Below are 19,199 nucleotides of genomic sequence, written 5' to 3'. Positions count from 1 at the left end.
TAAAATAGTATATTAGGGCTTAAAGTCAACCGTTAAAGAAAAGAATGAACTTTTTTCCTTTTGCATGAATTGCATTATATGCAAATAGTATGTGAGTGTTGTCATTTTTTTTCATTCCCTAGCCCAAAGCCTGCAGCAATAGCATAGCACATAAACTGTTGCTGCTATTGACAAATCTAATGATGCTTTGCTCATCTGTCAAATTTTGCATTTAAGTAGGCGAGTAGAATATCACAAAGCTGCTCTTTGTTTGCAGAGAAAGCAGACTCACCTTGAAAGTAAGCAACAGTGTAAGACACCAACTCTAACACACTGGTCTCTGATTTCTGGCTAGGTGTAAAACAGTTGCAGGTATAGACACATTCACATGCGTATTGTACTGAAGAGACTCTGCTAATGGAGAGGTCGCAGCAGATAAATGAAATAGAAAAGCTTTGACTTTCTTCTATTATAACATCTTATTTAGGCCATCAGCTGGCTGGAATAGGTTATTTTTTCCTGAAATGTATTTTGTTAGATATAAGTTTAGAAATGTATGATGAATTAGCATTTGGTATTTCTTTAGCCTTACCTGTCGACTACTACAGTAAAAGGAGGAAAAGCTACACTGAAATGATTAGCTGTGGTGTTCAGAATGTAATTGAACAATCTAAGTGGAATAATGTAATTTCAACAGAAAACAATTGGTTGTAGTTCAACTATATGAAGAAAACAGTGCGTACCCTAATCAAATAAGAAATTATTTTCTACTTAATTTAAATAATGGTACTTCAGTATGTGAGAAACATTGCTATAAAGACAGCAAATTCTGCTTGTGTTAACCAACTGAAAATCAGTGTAAATCTTGCATATTTGTAAGAATAGTGGAGAAAGGTAGGATGAGGCTTATATAAATTATTCCTGCTCTTCTTTCCTGACATTTCAGCCATCATTCTTAGGATTTTTTAACCTAACAAACTGATACATATCAAGGAGTTTATCCTTCACTGTCACAGACGATGCTGCCATGGAATTCAGCTAAAGAAATCAATTTAATGGCTTGACAAAGGAGAAAAATTAGATTGGCAATACAGAGAAACATTTAATAAGGGTAAGAAATAAAGTCAAAGCACTTGTAATGCATGTGTCTCGCTGTTGTTCAAGTGTATCATTTAAAATACTATTGGTAACTTTGGAGTGGGGAAAGTCTGTGGAAGCTGACCAGAAGATGTTGATTGACATGAAAAAGCATATAGCTGCTACATTTCTTAGTTCTGAATGACCATTGTCAAGTCATACTTGGCTTCTAATTATAGTTTAGTAAGGGTTTTTACAATGCCCAGTACAGATCATAGAATGACTTTAAAATAAATACTTTCTTGAAATATTTACAGGCAAAATCTCCCAGCTGGAGTGTAATATATAGAAACCTGAAATTTAAATTATGCGAAGGTTTGAGCTGGACATCATTTTTCTACTAAAATTCAGTAAATGGTTCAGCTGAAAGAAAAGATGAAGGAATAATAAATGCCCTGTTTTACTTAGGGTTTTTGTATGTGAAGCTCCCCTGGATGATTTTTGTTATCTTCAGTTTTTCTGTATTTGTTACTAGGCAACGACAGAGAGAATCACACCTGAACAGAACTTTTTCCTTAGTCTGTTTTTGGCACAGGAAAAGGCGCTTTGTGTTGCCTGGTCACCTGCAGTCCTGCTGAGGGGGTCTGCTAGCAATTACAGGGAAGGCACTTTTGTAACACTTCTCACTTGAGAATACATACGCATTTTTACATGTGAGTTAGGTACTTCTCACCTATAAAGGCACATGTCCCTTGACATATACTAGAGAACTGAGTCACTGCGACAGACGGTGACTTTGTAAAGGTTGCAAAAGTATATTTAGGATGGAGCTAGGAATTATGCCAGGAAAGGTAGCATCCAACACTTTTCTTTAACCCCTAGATGAGAATTGTCCATCCTTCTGACTGCAAGAAACATTTGTTTTGGTTCTGTCTTTTTCTAACATTGTGCTGTATATTTTTGTACTTCTGAGCTGGCAACCTGCAAAATTGGGATTCATTATTCTAGAGTTTCCACTACAGCAGGTGTTTCTGATCAATGTTACTTAGATTTGCCTTTCGCTGGGAAGCTAGTGAGGCCAGCGAGACCTGAGGTGGCAGCTTGCAAACTAAATATCTTTTTTTTTTTTTTTTTTTTTTTGAGATATGTTTTAAAAGTAGGGGGTTAGTTTTTTGTTTGTTTTTTTTTTTTTTTTAATTACTATTTATTTTAACAGTGCTTGCAATAGCAAGTTAGAGCACTGTGAAGCATCAAAGGACTGGAAGAGCTTCTTCTCCAAAATATATTTTCTGACACTTCTCCACAACTTCTTCAGGTATGGTCTAGATTTTGGAAAGTTATGTTTGGCCAGAGATGGTGGATACAAAACTGAAGCAAGTCCGGGATGGGAGTAGAAGTCCCCATTGCTGGTGGGGTAAGATCCATGCACCTCGAGACGTTATGCTAACATAGTCTGATACAGAAGTCTTTATAGTAACTGCATGTCTGGATAGAAAAGTTTTGCTTCCTTTTTACTTGGAGGAAAGGCATAATAGTGAGCCTCAAAGGGGAAAAAGGCCTATAATGATTTAGGTTGAAGTGCTTCTTAATTCAAATCGTGTGCTACTTAGAGAATTTGATAAGAAGGATTAGAACTGGAAAAGAAAGACATTTTTAAAAGCAAAGCTATTACAGGGTTCATTACTTTATTTATATGTTCTCCAAAATCACATGAATGAAGGAAAAAAATGAGAGAAAAAAATACTGGCTTCAGTTCAGAATGTCAATTACTACTTTTTTAATCCTCTTTTCACAATTTATTTGACATCTTGAACAGTAGCCAAAAAAGCTATTATAACTATAAAACATATTCATTGGTATAAATCTCATTAAGTTGAGCAATTTAATTAAAGTATTGACATGCTTAATTGATACGTGCAAGGAGAGACCATTTTCATATCTAATTTCCATATGCTTTCTGCTTTTAAAAAAACTAGCTCCGTAAAAATGTTATAGATTCAGCTAAGCCCTGTCATCCCAAAGGAGCACTTGCTACCATTTACCTTGATTTAGAGCCAACTACTCTTCTAAGTGGAGCTCCATTAAATGGGTCTGATGTATGCCTGACTCAAACATGCGTCAGCTTCTCTTATGATCAATAGTGGAATATTTATATTAATAAAGCACCAAGTTAATTAAATAAAATAGTCTTCTGGGTAAACTTAAGATACTAGGGGATGGGCAGAGAATCAATATATTCTGCCATTTGAACATTAACTATGTGCTCTGAAATTTTATGTTATCTCAGCAAAGATGCTTGCAGTGTGGAAGTCTCAGATGCACAGAAACTCCCAGTGCAGAAAGCTCCTAAGTGTCTTGTGCAGGATTTGCTTATCGAGTTAGAGGAAAAGAAACAAAAACCCTTGGATCTGTTTGGCTTCTGTGACTACCCTCTTCATTCCTACAAACACATTGGAAATCCTTTCTTTTGGGTTGGGACTGGACACAGTCAAGTAGGTATTTTCCCATTCCTGCCTTGCCAGAGAAGAAGCGTGCATGAGAAACTTGCCAAGTAAGGGTTTATCAGTGATAGTGAAGGGTCATAGGCCACCTACTTTGTTTTTGAAGAAAATACCCTAAAGAAATTTTTAAAATTACCTTTAAAATCACTTGGCCACTCGTGAGCATGTCTAGTTCTAGTGTATTGTATGTTTCAGCCAAAAGGACAACTGTTCTTCAGCCTTCTCCAGCAGTGTGGCCTGCAGCCGCCCCCATGGGCGCAGGGGCAAGTGGTGGAACACGCAGGGGCCATGCTGCCATGCCTCTGCTGAAACCCTCTCAGACAGAGCTGGGAGAGAGATTTCTACATGAGTGGGTCACTTCTGACCACTATGGAAACCTACCCCTGTTAGAAATGTAATCGTAAGTCTCAGTCACAACTTCACATCATTATTTTGCTCTGAAAAGACAAACTCCGCTGTCCTTGTGGCATTGATGTTATTTCTATAACATGCAGATGGCCTTTGAAGGAAGCAAGTTCCCTCAGGTACCATTGCAATGCACTGATACCACTTTATTCTACCTTTTATCTACATTTTAAGGCTCCAGATCAATACAATAAAGTGAAAAATGTTTCTGTAAATAATACTGCAGCTTTAAGAGAATGCCTGACTTTGATAACCAAAGGAGATGCGTGCAAGGAAAAGAAAACCTTAATTCAATATTGTTCAGGTTATTCAGTCAGCTTAGAACTTGTTCTGTGTAAATATGTTACCATCTATTTAGTCAGGGGCACCATGGCATTGCTAAAAATACTGTCACCTCTGGTCCAGAGGCGAGCGGTTGTGTGCTAAAGCCCTCAATGAAAGTGGAGAGCAGAGCACTCCTGCCCACAAGCTTTGCTGGCCGGCACTAGGCTCCTTCCTGCTCCCCTCTCGCACTTCTCAGGGTTGGTTTGAAGGCGATGAGTTAAAACTGAGGGAATTAGAGCGTGTTCATTTGGGCCTTCTCATTTTTAAAAACTCAGATGTTCTGGGCTGAACAGCAGTCATTGCTGAGCATGCAGTGATTATTGAATGTCTCAGGACTGTAACCTGGGGTCAGTATCTGAACGGAAGATTTCAATGAGCCCGTTCTGTGCTGACTTCTCTGTGAGAGATGCTGTCTACCATACGAACTGAACAAAATCATTATGTAAACCCACGGGGAGGTAGTATATGGATTAATGTATAGAACTTATTAAAATAATTAGTAGGAGTAGTTCTGGGCTATTGCAGGAAAATGGTGCTGATCTTTTCCTGTGATGTATGATTTTGACCTGGTTAAAATATTTCTAATTACCAGGCACAGTGGAAGAGCTGAAGGAATAGTCTCCTCTGTCTTATAGTGAATTTTGTCTTCCAGTAGCTAATATCAGCATTTACTGAAAACACTTGGGTTTGTTTCTATTTTTGTATTAATATAGAACCTTCTGAAGAAGACATATATGTTTGGTGTGTTTAATACTTCCAAATATGCTTCATATATGGAGAAATATACTCTGGCTCTTGTCTGATATTACTAATCAAAGTGTGTATGTTACATGTGAAAATTCAAAATATTTCATGGATGTAAAACTATACTTCTGCTGTATTACTGTCTTTGGTAAAGTGTTGGTAATGCATCCCAACCCTACCATTTAGTATTTGTTTTGCCTTTCTTCTTTTATATCATTCTTATGTTCTATGATTTGGAAAGACTGAACAAAGAGTGCAAGCTAGAAACAACATTGGAACCATATGTGTTATAGTTGTATATAATCTATAGCATAATCATATAAATTTAACAGGGTGGGATAGGTTTAGTTAGCAAACCACTTTCTGGGTTAGACACAGTTCCCCAGTATTTAGAGTTATCTTTCCAGAAATTAACTGTTCAAAGAAAGGGCAAGCGATTGCATCAAGCTGGGATAAAAACAGATTCAACTGTGAATTACTTTCTGGAACCAAACAAAACCCTTTGTGTATGGAACCGCGATGCAGAAATTGTTGTATTTTTTTGACTGACTCTTAGTTTCTGCCTCTTGATTGTTGGTTTTCTGTATGTACATCTGGAAGTAATGATGTGAATAAATAATATCAGAATGTAAACTTTCCAAGTTTTGTAATGAAGTTAAATTTGTTTTTTTGATAAGATAGAACTATGTGTCGTATGATAAGGTTTTAAATTTTATAATATCAAATACAAGATTTAAGGCAAAATCATAGTCTTTAAATTGTGTGTGAATGTGTACTATAGAACAAACAGTTTGCGAGATAACATGCTTCCTTGTTCACTACTAGAAATGGCTGTGCTTAGTTTCAGTGTTCTTGGGCAATCTGTTTACTTCCGAGTTGTTACTTTTTTATTATTTTTTTTCACTTTGGTAGTGTGCATTGATTTTATTTAAAAGAGAAGAAGAATTCTGGATGCCAATTTCCTGGTCAGAAGCTTAGTCAGATCAGTGCTGGGGAGGGGGGGGAGCTCTGAGCTACCATTATCACTTGCATTGTTTGTCTTTTAACAAGAATTTCAATGTAATACATCATCTAAAGCTGCAAATCCAGAGGCTTCCGCTGTCTGGGTGATGTGAGTTCTCTCTACCTTTGCATTTGAACGTAATTTTTTCCAACTGCCAGGCTGTATTTTGAAAGTAAAGCAAAGCATCTTTACCATCAAAAGATTTCCTGTGAATCATTTTGTACTTAGTGCTACGTATACATGACACCCCTTAGCTAATTGTTTTTTCAAAAGCTTCCTAAATTAGTTGAACAGAGGTGTCATAAATTAAAGAAACTTTGTTTGGGATAATTGAAAGTCAAGTGTTGCTGTCAGGCATAGTTTCTTCTGCGGACTCGCATAGCTGTAGTGGACTTTAGAGAAAGTCATCATCCTTCCCAGCAGTGATGAAATCAGATCACTCTGGAATTTGATATTCTTTGATTTGAGAGTGCTTCAACGATGAAACAGCAATGTGTAGACTTCTCGCTGCTTCCCTTTGGAGTCTGTTGTGCAGGAGGCCCTCCTCCCTCTCCCTGGTCAGCTATCAGCTTTTTTACATTTAATTTAATTTTCTGAGCTGACATTGTCAATCTGAAATTCAGCAACATGCTTGACAGTGAGTCAGAGGAAAGCGGAGTTCATTTTTGGAAGTGGCTTTATGCAAATACATCCTTGTGCAGATCACTGAAGCAATGCATTTGCTGATGAATCAGAGTAGTGCCCTTGTTTCCTTGTCTTCTTCAGGAATAAAGCTCAAAATGTGCCACAAGAATCTTTGAGAGTTACTGTAAAGAGTTCACACATGCCCACATCTCTCTATGAGTAGTTTGGGTGTTTTAGGGGTGAAAACTGAATTTCTTTTCCAAGTAGAATCTAGAGGTTTCCATAATGTAGTGTTTGGTTGGCTTCAGGGAACTTAGCTCGTAACTTATTCAGGCCAGGCTTGTTTGTAAGTGGCAATGAAGTCCTCGGGAGACTGTTAATTCTTGTGAATTGTCTCGATTTTAGCTTAGTCTTCAATAAAGTTTTAGCTCCTTGGTAGGTGATCTACCAAAGCATTAAAAAAACAAAACACTCAATAGGCTGAGTGACATGATTACAAGTTTAACTTCTTTTTTGGAGGAATTTATCATTTTGTGTGCACGTTAGCTGACAGGTAATTTAGGTTTAGGTCTTTGTTATGTTAATTAGCATGTTTGTTCTACTAGTATACTTTATTTTTATTTTCTGTATTTAAACACTTATCTTGTATTTAGATGCCTTTTTCTAAAGTGTAGCACTATTGAATGATGAACTTTCTGTGCATGGAGTGGAATGCTTGAAGGTGCTTTGCCTACCTGGACAGTCATTGAAAAAAAGAAATTATTTGGTTATGCTTTAGTGAATCTTTTCTTGTGTGTATGGATAAGGTAGCAGAATGAGGTTTGTAGGTATCATTCAGCTGTAATGGTCAGGGTGGACCTGCTTTGAAATAATTGAATAGCTTGTGGGTTCGTGGAGCCTACCATAAAAAGGAGAAGCTAGTATTACTTAAACAGTTGCATCTTGCATGAGTATCCCCAACAGAGTTAACCACTTTGTGGTATTACATCTTGGTCTAATAAATCTAGATGTCATATCCACATAGAAAAATGAATTAAGGCTACAAACCAGTCTGAATTGTATCTTCTTACATCTGCAGTGTTTCACAGAGGCTTTCAGGGACTAAACGATTCATAGCAGGAAAGGTGATACATAAAGGTGAAGTTGTGGAAGAAAAATGGAAGCTAAAATACAATGAAAGAAAGAAGGGACAAGATGCGTAAAACTCTTTCATCCATTGTCTAGCATTTCAGTACCTGTTAATGGAGTATGGACTGCTGAATATCACTGCAGTAGATATTACTGGTCCAATATTATAATTTATTTTTAAAACTTCTATTACAGCTAAAGCAATAGTGTGCCCCTCTTACACTGGTACACTTTTTACCACAGAATAATAGCGTCTTGATAACCAGGGCTTAGCTATAACCAGAATATTGTTTTTCTCACTGCAGTGCATTCAAATAATTTCCAATTCATTTCTGCCTCACTAGAATAAATAGGATGTCACTGTAGTTTTTACTATTCATGGATTCTGTATAATTTTTATTACATTTATATAGCCGCAGAAATGCCTACGGTGATCATGCAAACAAATTAAGTAATTGGCCTCTTTCATGAGAACTTCATAAAAAATAAAGCCTAGATCTTTACACATGCAATTGCTACTTAGTCCTACGAAAACACTCTATTTTCATAGCTAAAGTACAGGATCACAGCCTGAATTAAATAAATACTATTATGACCATCATTTTCATTCTACTGTGTGATGGTTAGGTGCACCAGAATATAACTGGTCAGGGAGGTATTTTTCTGAATATATCAGTAACGTGCAAAAAATTCTTTACTATAAAAATACTCATCATTAACAAAGGCAGAATTAGGTCAAGAAAGATCATTAAAGAGCAAATCTTCTTCCAGATGTTGATCAGTTATCCAGTGAAGGTGCAGTTTATTGGCTCATGTTTAAGACTTCATGATTTCACATATTTATCTCCTTAAAAAAAAAAACTTCACCATATTTTAAAAAAGATAGAACCAATAAACTGCAAATATCTTTTTGCTAAGTGATCAGGCTGGGCTTAAACAGGGGTTCATTTTTGGTCTGTGGAGATCAGAGGAGGGTAATATTGCCTACTGATTTTTAGAATTTGCAAATGCATAGGATTTCTTTCCAATACAACTCAACAGACAAAAGTATAAAACAGAGAACAGGTCAACAATGTAAAATTTCTCGTTTGTTTGTTTTTTTAAATTAGCTTAAAATAAAGGAGCCTCCATATAGCTGAACTTCCTCTTTAAAAAGTATTAACATTAATAAGCAGCAAGAGAGCTTTTGAATTCACATTGTTTTAGCAGCAAGCAAATATTTACAAAAATGGAAAATCACTGAGAGATTCATTTCTTTCCACTGATGTCAGTGCTTCGCTCCTACCTCTTTGAGGTGTATGTTGTTCCTACTAAATCATTTTAGTGCCTCTGTGTTGTAATCTCACTTGGTCGGAGAACAGTGTAATAGAAATGCATTGGTAGAATTTGGTATTGTGTAGGAACAACATCACATTGGGATCACTTTGTTTTGTCAGTGATCCGGTTGCAAATGTATAGTAGTTCTGGATAATTCCACAGTAGAAGAGATTTTTCTATCAAAATGAATCTCTCTTAAATACATTGTCAGAATTGTGCATGCTATTTCTCTGCTGGCAGGCCAATCTCACCACATGCAGTAAGACTTAGTGTCTTAATTGCATAAGATGGAATACCTAATGTATATGACTTTCAAAGGGGGGTTTTTTGACTCTTCCCACACCCTGTTAGAGTACTTGGTCTAGTCACATACTGCCTCTCATTGTGTCTCACTGTCCCCGCTATAAAAAGGAAGGTTTAATTATATTGATACCATTTTGTAAAGCACTGAAGACCTATGTTAAATACTACCAATAAAGAAGCCTTATTGTCATTTATTAGTCAGAAGCTTTATCATATTTCTAGAGGGGTGCTTCTCTTCAAGTGTTTCCTCTGAGTCCACTGTCAGTTACTTTCCAATTCCTACTCCTGGACATATCCAAAGTTGAGCATAAAGACATTGAGTTAAAATTTAATTTTTGTGCGTATGTTCCAAAAGACAAAACAGATGCTGCTTTCTAAAATGAAAACTCTGATCTGTCTCGAGATGGGTGGTTTTAAAATAAGAGTCTCCTAAATGCTATCTGATCAGTATTTGCTCGGCATTTTGGAAATGGCAGAAGGAGGGAGGAAGAATTGTAAAAGTCATAAAGACAAATGTTGCCTTTAATTGGGCATTGACACATAGATTATTTTTACAGTTCATTTAAAATAATATAAAAATATTTACTAACCTTGTAAGAGATATCCTGGTAGACTTAATTTTTTTCTGGTTTTGCATTGGGTGCATTGACAGCCAAATATTACAGAACTGTGTCTAATTTAGTGAAACAGAGTGGGAATTTTTTTTGTTGTTTGAAGTGGCTAAGAAATTTTTTAAAACCTCTCATGAAGCATGCACAAACGTGTATCCTCTGTTCTTTTAAACATTTAGAAAGACTTCACCATGTACTGAGTAATCCCTGTAGTTGTGTCAGGACAGAAGTCATGAACCTGTCAAAGTCCATGCAGGTTGGATCTCTTGAAGGGTCTTTATTAACAGATGGTTTTTAATTTGGCCTTGGAGAAGGCGGAAGATGGTGCTAAAATAATTACCTACTGCTGAGATCTTTTTCCTCCTTGGTTGCTTAGCGAACACCCTTCCCCACTCTTTAAGCTCAGCCTCTATTCAGTGTCTTGTTCTGCAAAATGAGAGTATGTGTATGTGACTTGGGTTAATTAGACTATGTGAAGCTTTGAGTGAATGTTGAGGTATAGAGGTATAGAGTTAGCATCTATCACCTCACAGTAAAACCAGATCAATAAAGAAATCGTGGTGTTTATCATCTGGAAGCTTAGCAGTGGTACTTGTGCAGTAGTGCGTGACTGTGTGAAAGCAGTGAGGACTGGTTTAATTGGAATTTTTGAGCTAAATTCCCTCCCTTAAAACAAAACTAGAAAGCGTTTCTCAACGGCTTCTCAGAGCATGAATTGAGAGCCAGCTGTATTATATTTAGCAAAAACACAATCACCTTGCATTGTTCAGGGTACAAAACATCTGTAGGACCTGCTTTTGTTTTGCAGAACTCAGATGCTGTCAACATCTATACTTTTATTGCAGTAGTAGCAGGAAGAAATTTTTTTCCTTTTAGAAAATCAGCAGTGATGCCAAGTTTCCACAGAGTAAATGCTATACAATACTATTGCTCTTAAACTCCTGCCTTGTAGCCCATCGGCAACAAGACTTATCCATTTTTCCTTTTAGACAGAGAGCTATAACTGCTACTTCATGGTAAATACCGTCTTTTACGCTGAACATACAGAAAGAGAGAAGCCATTGCTTCACCGAGTGCATAAGGCCCCTCCTGAGTATAGAGGTGCTGATGTGAGTGTCAGACTTGCCACAGCTTGTTCTCATTACTATTGTAGTGAGCTGATTTGGTCAATGCTTCTCCCACCTGGAAGATGATAAATACCTTGAATTTATCTTGCGTATTTACAAGGCTCAAAGTTACTGAATTGTCCTCAACAGCTAACTCAGTTATTTGTTAATCCATCTATAGAACAGGAAAAACTCTAATACTGAACAGTTTTGGAAATACTAGGACAACAGCTCCTAGATAAGAATAGTATTTAGCTGTTGAAAATGTTAAATATTAATTTTAACCATTAAAAAACTGCCATGCAATTTTGGCAGAGCAGGAAAAATTCTTCTGGTCTTTGCTGTAAATGAAAGGCCAGCTTAATGTGATATAAAGACATTTTAAAAAATGTGGTTGACTATATTTACAGAGTCTGTTTTGATCTGATTTCAATGTCTGCATCCTTGAGCTTGTGCATACTGGCACTTGTGCCTCCAGATACATTTACCACACAAGTAATTTGGATCCATTTCCTGCATACCTCAAGCATGGTGATCACTCTCTTGGCTCAGTCTTCTTAACACACTTTTAAGGCACAGCGGCCTTTGCAAGTGCACGCTTATTGCAAAGGAGACAGATCTGCATCCTTCTGCACTGCTTCCTGAGAATAAGTGGCTGGAGCTGCATAAGAGGATGTGACCAGATTAACTGTAATATTGCTCACTTCTTTGAAGGGGCATTGTATTGATGGGCAAGAAGAAACTGTAGCAATTAGAAGGGAATCTGTGCTGCAGCCATTCTGCTGCTGGTTTTGTGATCCTGGTTATGCCATGCTTGAAGTTAAAGCAGGGTTTGAGGCATTGCAAGTTGTTGTAGATTGTAATAGAAACTCTGGGAGACAACAAAGCTTCCTTGGGAATGTCAAGCCTTTAGTTAAAAGAAAAAAGACACTGTGAATATTCATATTCTGTACTGGAATTGTTACAGTTATAATTGCGTAAACTTTTTTTCCCCTATGGATTTTCTTTGTCTTTCTCTCTCTGTGCATGTTACCCCATTTTGTCTTGCAAACTCTTCCCTTAGTAAACATTGGTCCCTTTGCCCTCTCTCTTCACTGTCTGTAGGAGTTACCTTCCTTCCAGCTCTTGCTTTATGAAAAAGCTGACTTCTATCATTCCCCACTTCACTGACTTGCTTATCTTTTATTACGTGTCATTTAGAGATACCTATTCTCTTTGGATTATACTCTCTAATTTTTCCCCATCTGTTACTCTTTAACACCTTAATTGTGTTATTTAATTCAGTAAAACGTTGTAGGATAGAGTTTATGTGTAACATGCTGTACAAATTAAAAGTAATTCTAATGAGACAAATTGCAGTGTCCAGGTTGTGTTAAGTATGTGACCTTTCACAGAGTAGTTCAGCCTGGTTTTAGTCTAGTTGTAAAGAAATGTTGGGTTGAACTTTGAAAAAAAGGTTGAAAGTCACTAAACTTTAATGCACAAAATCTCAAGAATTTTTTATTTTATTTTATTTTGGTAAATGCATAAGACTGAAATGTTTTTAACCCAGAAATCCTATTTGGTAAAAGAATGAAAACAAGCTACCAACATGGATTAACTAATTAGCATTTTTCTCAGCTGCACATTCTGTAGCTGGAGTGAAGCTAATGGGCAAAGTATTTATTTCTTAGCATTGGTGGCAGCTGACACTTTCTTAAAATCCACATTCATACCTTTCCATTGCTTGCTTTACAAAGTAAAACTAAACAACATAAACCTTCCAATATTACTGTGTCCGGAAGAGATGATGGGAAACAATTGGTTATTTTGCACTCTCAAGCCCCCTATACAGTTGAATCAACCAGTGTTTGCTTATGGGTTTGTATCAGCTGCTACAAAGACAATTGTGTGTGAACTCTCCTTTCTTATCCCAAGAAGCAATTGAATTGTGGATAAGCTAGAAAGTACTTGAAGGAATCGGGTTAGTTATTCTGGATTTTTCCTTCATTTTAGCTGAACATTGGTTCCATGTGTTAATGGTTAACTCTGTGAGTTTACTGTTTTATTATCGGATCAACATACAATAACATACTGGGAAAGATACATGTTTGGCTGTGAAGCATTTGCTCTTGAAGACTAGTTCTTTAAGTCTTCGCATTAAACTTCTTAGACATCAAAGGCAAGTCTAGTTCTTTATTGGATAACACTGAATGGTGATCTTTCTTTTAGACCATTTGAGCAGGAGAAATAAGAGAGTGGTATTCAACCACAATAAATACTTCTTAATCAAGCTACATTTCAGGCAGTTCTTTGTTTAGAAATAAGTCTTTTTAAATTTTAGAATCTGTATGCCAAAAAAGATCTGGAAAATAACTGGTAAATGCTCAAAGGATTTTTTGGTTTTTGAAAAGGGAGACAACCTAAGCATAATGCTATCGGTGTTGATTTTTTGGTTTTCATATAGTACATCTTATTTTCAGTACCACCGTAACTTTGCAAGTTGTATTAAAGTAGCTATTTTAATGTTTTAGATCTGTAGTTCAAGTGAAGACTTATTTTATGAATGCTCATAGGGTCTGTGTTCCAATTAACTGATTTATATTCTGTCACTGGCAAATTAAAAAAAAAAAAGGGTCTTAATGTATTTTATTGCTATGTTAGACAGTTGAAATTTCACTTAGGAAGCAATAACCAGTGTTAAAGCAGGAAGCTAAAACCCAGCATTGTAGCAAAGACTACAGAGGCACTTAGAAAACATCAGCAGTTTGGGGTGGGTTTTTTTCCTTTCCAATCCTTTTATCAGTAAGGCTCTTGCAATTCACATTTGAAGATCAGGAAAACAACATTAGACTTGCAGTGGGAGTTAATCTGTGTCCAAAGCATTTTAGTTAAATTAAAATAAAAACTAAAAAAGCTATTGCCTTGTGCCAACTCTTGTTTGAGTCTGGGTTAGGCTAACGTGTGGTCTGCTGTGCTGTGAGGGCACGTGAGCCACAGCTGCTGGATTTTATTAGCTCCTGTGTCTCTGATCTATGCAAACTTGAAATCAAAGTTCTTTAATATCTCTGTGGCTGTTTCCCCATCTCCAAAATGAGAGTGCTGTTTCCTTAGGGGCGTTCACCGCATGCTGCTGGCTGTGGAAGCTGTTGGTCGAACGTGTCCAGTATTGTTGCCTGCTGTGCTTTTCACCTAGTCGGTTCCTCTGTGATCTGCTGCTGAGGCCTTTTCAAGAGCATTTCCATCGGACAGGACCCCTGTATGAAGGAGGCAGGGGGACACTTCCAAAAAGAGACTACACTTTATTGAGGCTGTGGCTGGTTGCAGAATCTCTGTGCCATTTGCATTGCTTGAAAGCTGTGTGGCAGGCTGAACTGGATGAAACTTGTCTGTATTTATCAAAATAACAAGAAGAATAATTTAATCCAAAACCATTCATTTAGCTCAACATGTCTATTTTATCAGAATGCAAATGAACGTGTTTCCGTTGTTTTGGGGCTTGCTGCTTTCTGTACAGAGGAACCTTTGTGAAGGAGGGTGCTGCTGACGTACTAGCACATTTTAATTTGTCCTTAGGTCAAGCGTTTTGGTCAGCTCTCTAACATTGTCTATTAGGGTAAGGATTTTTGGAAGTGTATGTTTCTCTAAAGCTGGAATTTTTCAGATTTCCTCCTTAGGATCCATCATGCGTCCAGGCATTGGACTTGTCTTCCATTACAGAAATAGATGGCTTGAAACCTCTGTCTAAGAAATTGGAAATGTGTTAGTCATCATCATCTATTTTTCTTCAGATTAGTTGTTTATTTTTTCTTGAATACCACAATTCTTTTTTGTCTGGTTTTTTTAGGGTTTTGGTTTGGCCTCACATTAGTTTATCTGGTTTTCTGCAGTTACTATTAATAACTAATAATTATTTTATATACTGTCAGTGAGAGCTTCCCATTATGTCTGTTATAAGAAGTAGGGGATGAAAAACTGAAACTTTAAGATAAACTATGTAGACAAGTTGCTTGTTACAGCCTTCTGCTCGCTCAGAGCAAATTTTGTGAAGTGCATGTGCTGAGCCTGGTTGGTGTTTGCTTGCTTAAGAAAGATGTGCAACAAAAGTTTGGCACAGCGTTAGGAAGCAGAGATGAACACTCTTCCTAACTGCTCAAAAAGGGACGATTATAATTGTGAGAAGGCAGTTACGGAAAGTGAAGCATGCAGTTGTGAATTTTCTTCCATGCTGTGTCACTAATGCCCTGCAGGCTGTCAGTTCTTCAGACCACTAGAGATATTTATGAAATCAGTCCACGATCCTGGAAGTTTAGAGAGGCAGTATTGTTAGCTAGAGGAGAGTGCCTAAATGGAAGATGAAATGAATACAATTTACAAGAAGATTGTTGTAGAAAATGGATGAATTTCCTACACTCCCCTGTTTTTGCTTGACTGCAAGTGAGAGCTGAGCATAAAGACAAAGCAGGAAGCAAGAATATAAGTTAGCCCTTTTAGACCACAATAATATTAGAAAAAAAATACTTGAAAACCTAATTTATTTTTAAACCAGATTTGAAATAATGCATAATAAAATGCTGGACAAATGCAACTTGAGGTGTTGGTGGGTTTAGTGTGGTTTTATTTGATCACAGAATTCTACTTTGTCAAGCCCTTTTTGTTCTACTTTGTGTGTCTCTTGCTTTCAGGTCTTACTGTTTTTTGCCTTCCTAAGCCATTTTGTCACACTTTTACCATTGGCTGTAGTTCTGCTGTGCCTTGCTGTCACACCAAAGCGAACCCCTGTCATGAAATCGGTCTTCAGCATAAGACTTCCTTCTTATAGGTCTGAAATACACTTTACTTCCGACTCTTCTCTGTTCGGGTTGCCTGATCATTTGTCTGGGTTGAAGGTCTGTCTTTAAAGAACTAATATTTTGTTGCTGGCAAAAGAAAGGGGAGGTGAAGGAAGGGTCATGGTGTGGATCAGTGTTAAACAAATTGTGAAGGTCACAAAGAATTTTAATCTGGCTTGAAAAAGAGACTTGTATCCAGCAGCACATTTTTGTTTGTGCTAGTCTGAATGGACAATTGTGGCTACTTTGAGAATTTGGTGTAGACTGCATGACTGGTATAAATTGAATTAGTCTCATGACAAGGACATAGTCCCCTTTTTTTTCTATCTGCCTGATGGAAAGCAGAAGAAAGCCCTGAGTGACATGTCTTGACCTACAGTGTCACTGTGGGCTTTTGTGCCAGGCTCTGATTTCTGGCCTCTCATTTGATAAAGCCAATTTGGTGGAGACTAGAAAGGAGGCTTGCTGCAACACAAAATGTACTTACAGAAGAGTATCTGGTGGTGAGTACACGACTGCCATTCAGTCTTAATAATCATTAGAAAGCCATTTCTTTCTGAAAAAGGGGCAAAGTCTTGGGCTCGTATAGCATAGGGACAAGTCACACCAAATGATGCACTGTGTATCCTGCGCTGTAGTATCACCTTTCTTTGTCCTTTTCTCCAGCCGTCCCTGTGCCTTCCATTTCCTCCATTTGCTTATTTCTTCCATTTTTCTTTCCCACTCTTCTGCCTTCCTTTCATCTTCCTACACTTCTCTCTTCCCCACACTTTGTACCCTGAACCGGAGTGAAATCACTCCCTCTTTTCCATACTGACAGGGCGCCGACAAAGAAACCATTGTGAGTGCTGTTTTTCCTTAGCCTGAAAACATCGCAACTTTCTGATTTTATGTCCATTTCCTTCCCATTCCTGATGCCTTCCTGCCTGCCTCCATTGGCGCTGGTAGGGGGTTGCGAACTTGGAAAATTCCAGTGGAATCTTCCAGTACATCAAAGGAAAAAGCAACTTGAATGCAGGTTGTGTAACAGAAAACTGTAACCTGCAGTGCTCATTGCTCTACCTGCACTCACAATGCAGGTGTAATGATTTAAATTGAAACCTTTTGTAATGTTTTAAGTACTAGAAAGACATTTTGAATTGCTGCTGTTTGGTTTTTTTTTTTTTAAACAAGGTTAAAAATTCTGTCATTCCCATTGATATACAATGCAATGGGTTTTTTAATGCAGTGGATCAAGATCTTTTCACTGTAAATTTACAAAACTCACAAGAAAATGATTGTCATGTTTTTCCTGAATATTAATTTCAAATAAAGGGCTGTAATCTGAGCAGGGGTAGCCAAGTATTTTTGCAGTCGGTAAACAAACAGGAGCATGGTGAGAAAATTGCATTTACGCTACAGGGTTGCAATTTCAAGGCATAAGATTTAGCTGCAGGTACTCTGACAGCGAATCATGGCATTGTGCCAGCGTCATGACCACATTCGAGTGATGTTTTCTGGAAGTTCTGTCATTTGTATCACGAATTCTGGTGGTTTTCGTTGGAGAGTCTTTTCAGCTCATGCCACAGACCTCTAGAGGAGATAAAGAAAATTGAAAACATCGTGTGGTGTAACAAATCCAGAACATCTACTTTTCCAAGCATGTTTGTGTTCCATTATCTCATGTAGATTTGAGAAATGTGTTCTCTTTGTTAATACAATGTATTTTTTTTTTCTCTTCCCTTATTCAGAGACCTGAGTGAAAACCAGATAAAAGGAATCCCTAGAAAGGCCTTTCGAGGAATCATTGATGTGAAGAACTTGTAAGTGACAACTTCATTAATATTTGTGGTGAAAAACATTCTCCCTGGGTTACATCTGGCTGTTATGATTTGTTGAGTACCACGTGGTTAGCTCTGTGCAACACAAAAGGGAGCTGCGGGCCCTGCTGTGTGCAGCAGGTTATCGTCAGGGGCCTCACGTGCTACTTTAGTCCACATGTACACTGTACAACACACCTGTGGAAGTTTTAAGCAAAGAAAAAAGTGTACTTAAAGGCTTTACCCCTCCCAGCAGTATTGTCCTGCAAAATCCAGTGAAATCACGGTCCAAGCCTTGAAGCAAGATATGCATAGGAAAAGAACTGGTAGAGTTTGGGGGTGAAATTGAAATATTTCACTTAGATTAAATTTTCTGCCCCACCACTTGGGTGGAAGGTAAATATGGCAAAATGTAGCACACAGGCACACTAGTTGAGCACAAATATCAGAAAATGAAAAAATAATGTGGGAAATTAACTGTGCCTGCTTTGACAGTTTGTATTGAAAATTAAAATAATTTTTAAAAGCCGTTAAAGAGAGAAAAGCGGGTTTTGCTGTTTGTGCTAATGAAGCTAGTCTGTCCTAGCCATGTTCTATAGCATACAGTCTGAAACATGTGTAAATAAAGACTTTTGGCTCTGTATTTCCAGAGCTGCTAGAGCCTCTTAGATGTTACGTACCAGAAATGCATTTTTGTGTGCACCCACACGCTAACGCACCACTGGCATCATTAGAGTCAACACAAGGTGAATTGAAAAAGGAAATAAGAGCCAGCAAGTTGGCAGAGAGTCAGGATTTCCTGAGAAAACTTGCAGCCACTCAGAACCATTTCAGAGCCATTAGTATTAGCACTATGTTACCACACCAGTAGCTGAAACCTGATACCCCAATGTGTTAAATATTGTAAGCATAGTGTGTAAATAGTGTAAATAGTGTGGAATTTTTTGTTTATTTAGTAGAAGAATCAGCTGAAGGAGATCTAAAAAGCACTTTTCTAAGAACAGTCTTGCAACATACCCGTGCTCTGTTTTCATTCTTGCCCCAATGAACAACCTCTTTAGCATCCAGACTATAGAAATTTTTTTTTCTATAGGCAGCATGGAAACTGTTAAGGGCAGTCAACACGAGTCAGAGCATGACCATGTCTGCATCCAAGGGCAAAGCACAGTTCTTGTACTTTCTCTGGTGATGCTGTGTTGCAGGGAATATCACATCACTGGGGTTTGCGATGCAAAGGCAGACATCACAGTACTGCAAAAGACCAAAGCAGGACTTCCCCCAAACTGGAAAACACAGGCGCAACACTGTGAGATGCTCCCTGCTCTCTCTCTCTCTGAGCACTGTGCAAGGTTCCTTTGGAGACTTGGGGACAGACAGAATGTGAAGACTTTTACACGTCATATAACATTTACAGCTGTTTCTGCAGGCATTCAGCATACTAAGCCTGTGTTTCTTCAACGGTTTGTT

General features: G+C 37.6%; 1 protein-coding gene across 2 annotated transcripts in view; it reads left to right on the top strand.

The window, feature by feature from the left end:
- SLIT3 (slit guidance ligand 3) overlaps positions 1-19,199 on the top strand; it is a 549,687-nt gene that overhangs the window by 268,968 nt on the left and 261,520 nt on the right. For both annotated transcript variants that reach the window (XM_076349680.1, XM_076349679.1), the window contains exon 6: positions 17,664-17,735. In XM_076349680.1, coding sequence (XP_076205795.1) covers positions 17,664-17,735 — 72 coding nt within the window. The remainder of the gene's footprint in view (positions 1-17,663; positions 17,736-19,199) is intronic.

Source organism: Aptenodytes patagonicus, chromosome 12 (assembly GCF_965638725.1).
Source record: "Aptenodytes patagonicus chromosome 12, bAptPat1.pri.cur, whole genome shotgun sequence".
NCBI classification, from domain to species: Eukaryota; Metazoa; Chordata; class Aves; order Sphenisciformes; family Spheniscidae; genus Aptenodytes; species Aptenodytes patagonicus.
This window is presented reverse-complemented; position numbering and strand designations above follow the sequence as displayed.